This window comes from Planococcus citri, chromosome 2 (genome assembly GCF_950023065.1).
Source record: "Planococcus citri chromosome 2, ihPlaCitr1.1, whole genome shotgun sequence".
NCBI classification, from domain to species: Eukaryota; Metazoa; Arthropoda; class Insecta; order Hemiptera; family Pseudococcidae; genus Planococcus; species Planococcus citri.
Genome location: NC_088678.1, coordinates 22,533,382 through 22,541,299, shown reverse-complemented (window position 1 = coordinate 22,541,299; position 7,918 = coordinate 22,533,382). Strand labels below are relative to the sequence as shown.

The 7,918-nt window shown below is 34.4% G+C and overlaps 2 protein-coding genes across 2 annotated transcripts; both read right to left on the bottom strand.

Annotated features, from left to right (window-relative positions):
• Positions 1–439: 439 nt before the first annotated feature.
• On the bottom strand, positions 440–5,003 carry LOC135835067 (putative serine protease K12H4.7). Its single transcript, XM_065349134.1, has 9 exons — positions 4,512–5,003; positions 3,998–4,185; positions 3,682–3,905; positions 3,451–3,586; positions 3,192–3,348; positions 2,713–2,788; positions 2,498–2,633; positions 2,244–2,416; positions 440–657 (listed from the first exon to the last, which is right to left on the bottom strand). Exons 1-9 carry the CDS (start codon positions 4,704–4,706, stop codon positions 539–541), a joined length of 1,404 nt encoding a protein of 467 aa, XP_065205206.1. The 5' UTR covers positions 4,707–5,003; the 3' UTR covers positions 440–538.
• Positions 5,004–5,068: 65 nt separating this feature from the next.
• Positions 5,069–7,893, bottom strand: TH1 (negative elongation factor complex member TH1). The gene is made up of 12 exons (XM_065349133.1): positions 7,703–7,893; positions 7,495–7,604; positions 7,314–7,423; positions 7,136–7,245; positions 6,805–7,065; positions 6,590–6,720; positions 6,326–6,510; positions 5,997–6,255; positions 5,714–5,924; positions 5,488–5,628; positions 5,277–5,409; positions 5,069–5,200 (listed from the first exon to the last, which is right to left on the bottom strand). The coding sequence occupies exons 1-12, from the start codon at positions 7,757–7,759 to the stop codon at positions 5,175–5,177; spliced, it is 1,734 nt and encodes a 577-aa protein (XP_065205205.1). The 5' UTR covers positions 7,760–7,893; the 3' UTR covers positions 5,069–5,174.
• Positions 7,894–7,918: the final 25 nt, after the last annotated feature.

The window sequence follows — 7,918 nt, the reverse complement described above, 5'->3', positions numbered from 1 at the left end:
GCGAACGAATTGATTCATGAATTAAAGAATTGATCGATTCGTTAATTGGCGAATGGTTCTCTGTAGTGGAAGGAAACTAAATAAATACTTTAGCGAGAACGATTCACCAAAAATTGAGGGTCGTATAAGTTCTTTGTAGGAATCGTGCAGGCCTAATGAGATTTCAAGTTTCATCAAAATCGGTTCAGCGATTTTCTAGGAAATGAGTTCTAAAAAATGTTGTCGCTCGATAAACTTGGAAGCTTTGAGCTTTTGGAACACGATGATGATGGCGAAATCAAATTTGATCAAAATTGATTCAACCGTTCCAGAGAAATTTAATTTTTAATTAATTTTGTACAAAGTGATCCCATGAACACATTCTTGTTCTACTGTTCTATTCATTGATCCTTCAATCACTTCCATCAGCATTCAAAAAAAAAAAAAAAAAAAAACACACATACTGAACGTAAGGTACCTGATACCTACAGCTTTATTCTCAATAATTATTTCAATTTTCTAATAATCTAGAAAACAAATTTCAAATCAGAAAAAAATATCATGTTGACTTTTTTCGTAACCAGCCTTTTAATGTGTCTAATATTTCTTTGCGAGCGTTTTTCAATGCTTCGATATCGTTATCTGCGGGTGGAAGCACATCAGCGCAATGCGAAGCTCCTGAGAATTGAACAAAACAAACGTAATTAAGTTCATAATTACGTAATATTCGTATTATTAATATTTATACAGGGTGTACCGTAACGAATGACCTTTCTTTAGACTGGTAAGTATGGCAACTCATCTTGACAAGGGAATCTTATGAGCTCATCACTTTCCCATTTTAAAGAAATCAAGCTAAATCGAATGAACATGTCTTAAAATCCATGTAACCAAAATTTCAGGTACCTACCTACTTAAGTATATATGTTCATTTTTAAGATTTTGATGATTTTTTTTAAAATTAAAAAAGATCCGTTCTTTGTAAGGAAGATTTTTAAACCTTTTCATAAATGGGGAATTTTTTTGAGAAAAATGGACCAATGTGAATATGCACTTCAATTTTAACACCCTCTGAAGACGACTTCAGGTTGGTTCAAGTCATTTTGGAGCCTCCAGCGACTTTTTGAAAATTACTGGAGCCTCCAGTAGATTTTTGAAACTTGAAGTTTTCCCAAAATTTCATCAAATGAGGTTAGCAAGCAGAAATTTACGCATGGTGGTTTCAAGTGGTTTTGAAGCTTCGAGCTACTTTTTGGAAATTTCAATTCTCCTAAAGACGCCATGAAACCTTTCAAAAATTCACTGGAGGCTCCAAAAAGACTTGAACCCAGCTGAAGTCGTCTTCAAAGGATGTTAAAATTGGAGCGCATAGTTAATTTCAGCTTTCCATCTCCATTTGATAAAATTTTGGGGAAATTTCAAATTTTCAAAAATTTACTGGAGGCTCCAGTATTCTTCAAAAAATTGCTGGAGGCACCAAAACGATTTGAAATTTACCTGCAGTCGACTTCATAGCGGTTGAAATTAGTTTGCAGAATTAATTTCGGCTTTCCAATTCTATTTGATGAAATTTTGTAGGAATTTCGAGTTTCAAAAATCTGCTGGAGGTTCCAAAATTGCTCAAAACGGTTTGAAACTGTTTCCAATCTATTTGGCAGGTCGAAAATAGGATATATCGCAAATTTCAGCTTTCTAGGTCAATTTGGTAAAATTTTGATTTTTTCTCACATTTTGGCCAAAATTTGATTTTAATTGAAAATTCACCAAAAATCGAAAAAGGCACTTTACTACTTGAAATTTGGACAGGTGATGAATTTTTGCCTGCTCTTTCGATCTACCTCTCTACGGTTTAAAAATTTTTATGCCCATGTTGGAACGCAAAATCTGCGATTTCGGCTGACCTGTCAATCAAAATGGCCGCCATCTTGTAAGTAGGGCCACTTTTTTTTGAGGACAATGGCTAGAAATGTTCCTTAGGACTCACCCTTTAAGAAAAAAGTTGTCCCGGAGAATCGGCAGGGGGGTGCAATTGATCCTTATGCGGGCTCCCTGGCCATTAGGCAAGTATACTTATTTGTACTCGGCATGAATTGCCTACTCACAAGTTTGAAGAAGGGCAGTTCGTTACGATACACCCGGTGTATAAAGTATACCTATAGACTAATAGACTCACAAATCAGAAAGCACATCTATACCTACTCAATAAGAAAAAAAGAAATCATTGAGGAAACAAGAAAGAGAATAAGAAACAAACTCACGCATACCTTTGATAAAAACTGTTTTGTATAAAGATTCATTTTTTCTCGTATGAAGGCCTAGCACGTGCCATGGATCGAGTGATCCGTGAACAAATATGACATTCCCAACGTTAATGTCTAATCCGCCATAAATCATATTTGTATGATGAATTCTCTCGTGTAAATTCTCGATGCTAAAACTTGAAAAAAAAAAAAAAATACAAACTTTTTAAAACATCGAGTAGGTATCAAATAAATAGGTACCATGTTTAAAAACTTACTGAGGACCAAAAAACTGTTCACATTTCTCCTTGAGAAGACTTTTTGCTGGAAAATGGTCTCCGGCAAATAGACCGGTTGTTTGAGAAGAACTTTGGAAATAGCCAAATTCCGAGCATATTTGATAGTCCCATGTTTCTGAAACAAGCATGGTGACAATATTTTGATTTTTCAATTTTCTACTTGGCAAATGTATCATACATATTAATTGACTTACTGCTTTCCTTGGAGTCGTCTTCATTATCGATATCTAATCGCATGTATAACTTTCTAAGTTCAGCGAAGGCCTGAATCTAAAAAAAATTACAATTGAAATTTTCCGTGGTATCTACTTGTATAGGTAATGTAATTTATACAAGAATTTTAATAGAGATAAGTAAGGAATAAATCCGATGTGACACCCGGGTGCAGGTTGTTCAATTGAAGTACATAGGTAAAATATCCGAAATAGAAAAAAGGTGGCTTCATCTTCCAATAAAGCATCCAGGATTTTTTAGAGGTGGTCGAGAGAAATTTTCGATAAAATTACGCTTGCAAAAATACTAGGGCAGCTTTTTCACAAAATTTTAATTTGGATAGGTATTATGAACATCTATTTCAGAAGAAAAAGTCAGGTACATTGTCAGATAAAGAAAAATATCCGAGCTGAAAGCAGCAGATATCAATACGTAGGTAGCGGAGTAGCCTACACCCTACCTTTGAACCATTATGGTTCATCATAATGTCACAGACGATTGGAATGGAAATTTCCGAAGTATCGTTGTATTGAACTGCTTCGGAAAGAATGGCTGCCAAATCCGAGAATAAATTTTCTACGCTTTCAGTTATATCTTTTGGTCGATCACTGCAAAAGCTGTAGGCAAAGACACAAAACATAAGAACAGAAGTCGAGTTTTCAGAAATCTTCGTAATGGTAGGTAGGTAGCTAGGTACTATCTTTTGAATCGATACTCACTGAAACGCATTTGCGATATTTTGTCGACCATCGCTGTGATTTAGCATACGATTAATTTCTGTAGTGGCCAATTTAATATTTTCGACGCACTTCGGATTGTGAGCTTTTAACGATTGCTCCACAACTTGATAATATTCTTTGAAAAAGATTCAAGACAACACATACATATATAAGTGTAGGAATTATTGTATGATAAAACAACATGTGTATCAGTAGGTAGTTTATAGTTACCTCCAAAATCCACTTTCGCTAAAAGTGGTGCACTTGAAGCAACAGCTCCATGAATCAGATGAGGATATTTCAGTCGAGCCCATGTCGCCAACATACCCGCATACGAACATCCAAACACAATCCAGTTTATATCTTTAGGCAGTTTAAATTCCTCGGTTACTCCTTGTATGAAATTTGCAATATCTGCTAATGCTTGTTGAGTACTCAGGTAACCCATATTCTCTCTACAAAAAATACAGTTCGATAAATTTAAATAAGTTCAAAGTTCAACATAGATTTATAGTTGAAGTAATTGTTGAATATGCGTTCTGATTACTTTGCTGGCCAGCTTTCGCCATAAAAACGATGCTCCAATGAGAAACAATAAGCGTTCAGGTCTTTTGCATAAGATACCCAATGTTCAGCGTATCCTATGGTCCAGTTAATTTTCACTGACCATTCTCCGTTGATGAATAGAAACGCTGGTCCGCCTTTTTTGTAGTACGTAGGATAGGTCCAATAACGCTGTAAATTAATTTTTTTTTTAAAGTAGAATGGTAGGTATAAAAGAATTACATTTAGAGTTAGAAAAGTTGCCGATTCTACGGTGGAAGGCGAATTACTATTCTTAAGTTTGTATTTTGCTTTCAATAATATTTTCAATTCATTAAATCGCTGTACGATGTAATTTTATTAAATTCATTTCCAATTCCAACGTCATCGATAATGTAGCCATCAATGATGCTTATAATCTTTCAACGTAGACAATAGGCAGGTACATATACCTACTGAACATGAAAATTTTACGTGATGTTAGAATCACAGAAGAAAATTGTGCTAGTATAACGTACTTGAATCCATTTCTGATCATTTTCCAAGTGGAAGTGATCCAATTTCTGCAAGAAATGGTGCTCGTGTGGCGCGAAATCTGGATTCTTTAAACTTGAATTGAAACCAACATTTGCTCTTCTGCTGAATCTGTGCTTAGGAGAAAAGGCTAAAGAGAAAACAAAACTTGTAACTAACAACAAAATTACTCCTTTCATCGCACCAATGATTTTAGAGAGAATTATTTGAACAACCACTTTTTCAAAATACGAGCATTAACCGTATCAAATATCATCCAACTGTTGCTCCAATTTAAACACATAATACCTAATTATCTATTTTTTTTTTAAATTTTCACCGCAAGAGATTGGGAAAACCTATAAAGATGATAAACTGCATTATCAATGCACTATCTAGAAATTCATATCCCATCAATTGGCATAATATGTTTAAGACCTACGAAAACATGAAAAATGTGAGGTTACAAAGTAAGTTTTTTTTCAAGGTTGCGAGTATAACATAAATTCGGAGAAAAACGTTTTAATAAAATCAGGTCATCTGTAAAAAAAAAACCACAACATGATAAGCAACATTTTTAATGAAGCTTAATTTATCAACACGATACATTATTAAAAAAAACATAAAAAAATATACAAATTGAAAAGAAAAAATTCTTCCATCGAACATCACATAATCATACCCTTGCAATGCACTGAAACATATTAAACATCATTAATACACTCAGTATCATTCAATTTTTTTATTTTATTTTATGAACTTGAACTTACCAATAAATTCTGAAACAGGATCAGTGTCCCCTTCACAACATCTCATAGTACCTGTGATTTCATCATTTTCTACAATGGGTAAAAATAAATTCACGAATTCAGCCGAGTATGGAGGTGATATAGCTTCCAGAACCTTTAAAAATATTTCATTAATACTTACTGATCTAACGTAGGATTCATATTTTACCCGAATTTAAAGCAAAGTACGTACTTCAGTGACGAAATATCGAATTAAACTAATATCGGTGTCTCCACGTTGCCAACATTGTTGAATATATTTCACAACAGGTACAACGCACCCACTACATAATAAATTGACCATCCTATCCAATAACATTTTCCTTATCTCGAGCTGTAAAATAATATGTACTACATTGAGTAATTTTTCGAATAATAAAACGAAAACCACAAGGCTGTTTAGTAAATAAATAATATACCTGGACAAGAACATCTAAATCGTGCTGTTTTGATTCAAACAGAACGATAAAAATTCGCAGGACTGTTAAATGCAATAATGGATGACACGCTACGACTTCGTCTAATAAAGCTAAATGGGTCGGAGTATGCTCAGTGCATAATTTAAAGTAGCTCGGTTCCATTACCGTGCATTCGACCCAACGAATAATACCGATAGAAACGACCGGAAATCTATCAACAAGAAAGATATTATAATTCTTTTTCAATATTTTGATACATATTATCGTTTTCACTTCGGCTTACCTTATGTATTGAAACAGGGTAGTGATTTCGGCGATTAATTCGGTAGATCCCTTATTATTGTAACATATCGTGTGAACTTTATCAATGGCTTGGGTAGTTGATTTCAATTCGTCTTTGTTGATACTTTTCCTCATGCCAGGTTTTTTACTAGACGATATTTCGTACACACTGGCAGCATAAGCTAGCAAATAGATGTATTTTGGTTTATGCTCAGGGTTCAGTTTTACTCCTGGTTTGAATAAACTGTCAACGAGTAGTTCTGCAACAAGAATACAACGATAACAAAGAAACTCGCTAGATGAAATCATTCGGTACTCGTCAAGTTTTACCTAAAAATTGAGGTATTCTGATGAGATCGATCGGCGGAGGATCAGCTGTCGAGTAGTTTCTGAATAAAACCGTAATATCGGCCGGATTTAACGTATTACGAGATAACATAGATGATAAAGCCTGGCACGCTTGCGGATAGTTTGCAGCACCATTCAACGCCATTGTAATAGCAGTGATATCGTTCCTTTAAAAAGAAAACAACAAAATTATGAACAAAATGCCTAAAAAAATTTAAAAAATGTGTTTAGAGGACATCGATTTACTTTTTTTGAGCACATTTGGAAATCTCTTGTTGCAATCTTTTGATATTTATACCTCCTCTATACTCGGATGATAGAACTTGTAATAAAACCGAGCTATAAACGTATGTATGTTGCCCATGGCAAACCATTTTCTGAAACAGAAACGATGTAAATGAATAATACAATAATACAGATGATTATGTTCAACGCTGATATTATTTGAGATCATAACTTACGGCACACTCTTCAATATATTTATTCTGTTCGTCGTGAGAAGCCTGCAAGAAATTGGTTATCGATGTTTTCAAAACGCTCGAAAATACTTCCATTTGTTGAGCAGCGGTCGATATGCTGGTAATTTCGGCTTGAAATCCAGCATCCGATATCAACTTTATGGTGAAATTCAACATCAAACAATCGGGATATTCTTCGGCCAAACGATAAATTAGAGAACGCCAAGTAGGATGTTCGATCATTTCAGGTAACCAAGATGGAGTCTGAAATAAAAATACGTTAGTTCTACGTATTCCAAGAAAATTACTTCGAACACAAATCTAAAATTACAACCTTTCCCTCCTCTGTGAAAATAGTATCTGCTTTTTTAGGGTCGAAAGATTTCAAGATCATTTCCTTCAAGTGATTTTCCACCATAGCTTGGACTTCTGTGATTTCCATGCCTGAAAGAACACGAATTGTTGAATAAAATGTTTCAATTTACATTCCAGGATAACATAGATTACGTTACCAGCTAGAATCAACCAGTCTGCGATCAAGTTAGTCATTTGAGCGACAGCTTTATAGTTATCAGACAGAAGATCGATTACAGTTTCTGGATTACCACCAGCTTGGAAATATCTGTTGAAATTACACATATGAAGATCAATCGAACGATACATCGCTTTCAAAAAAATTATCTTATAGGAAACCTTTTCAGTTGCAGAAATATTCCAGGTTCCATAATATAATCAGGAGTGCTGAATTTTTCCAGACATTCGCTAAGCACAAGTTGAGGATTCTCTTCCAATCCATCGTCCGACTGCGAGAAATAACAAAGTGATTAAAATGAGTGAAAAAACGAAGAAATATTCGCAAAATATTGAAATTCAGGATAGTTCTACGAACAGAATAGCTCACCTCTGCATCAGCTGTTTCGCCTTCCCAAGGCTTGTCATCTTCGAAATCATCATCCATGATCGTTGAATGAAAATATTTACCCTATGAAAGATTGAAAATAGAATAAATTTGGCATTTAATTAAAAATTTCACGAATTTAAATTTATTCCGGGTGTTGTAATCAAAAAAATAATCAGTAAACACAAATTTCTCCACCCTTCTCACCCCTTTGCCAAC

Bases quoted from the DNA above. Each gene is read 5' to 3' on its own strand.
- LOC135835067 (XM_065349134.1), bottom strand. From the start codon at position 4,706: ATGAAAGGAGTAATTTTGTTGTTAGTTACAAGTTTTGTTTTCTCTTTA. The intron at 4,186-4,511 runs GTACGTTATACT...ATTAATTTACAG, and splicing joins ATGATCAGAAATGGATTCAA to CGTTATTGGACCTATCCTAC. The intron at 658-2,243 runs GTATGCGTGAGT...TTCAATTCTCAG, and splicing joins CAAAACAGTTTTTATCAAAG to GAGCTTCGCATTGCGCTGAT.
- TH1 (XM_065349133.1), bottom strand. From the start codon at position 7,759: ATGGATGATGATTTCGAAGATGACAAGCCTTGGGAAGGCGAAACAGCT. The intron at 7,246-7,313 runs GTAACGTAATCT...GTGTTCTTTCAG, and splicing joins AGACTGGTTGATTCTAGCTG to GCATGGAAATCACAGAAGTC. The intron at 5,410-5,487 runs GTACGTACTTTG...ATATTTTTAAAG, and splicing joins TTCGATATTTCGTCACTGAA to GTTCTGGAAGCTATATCACC.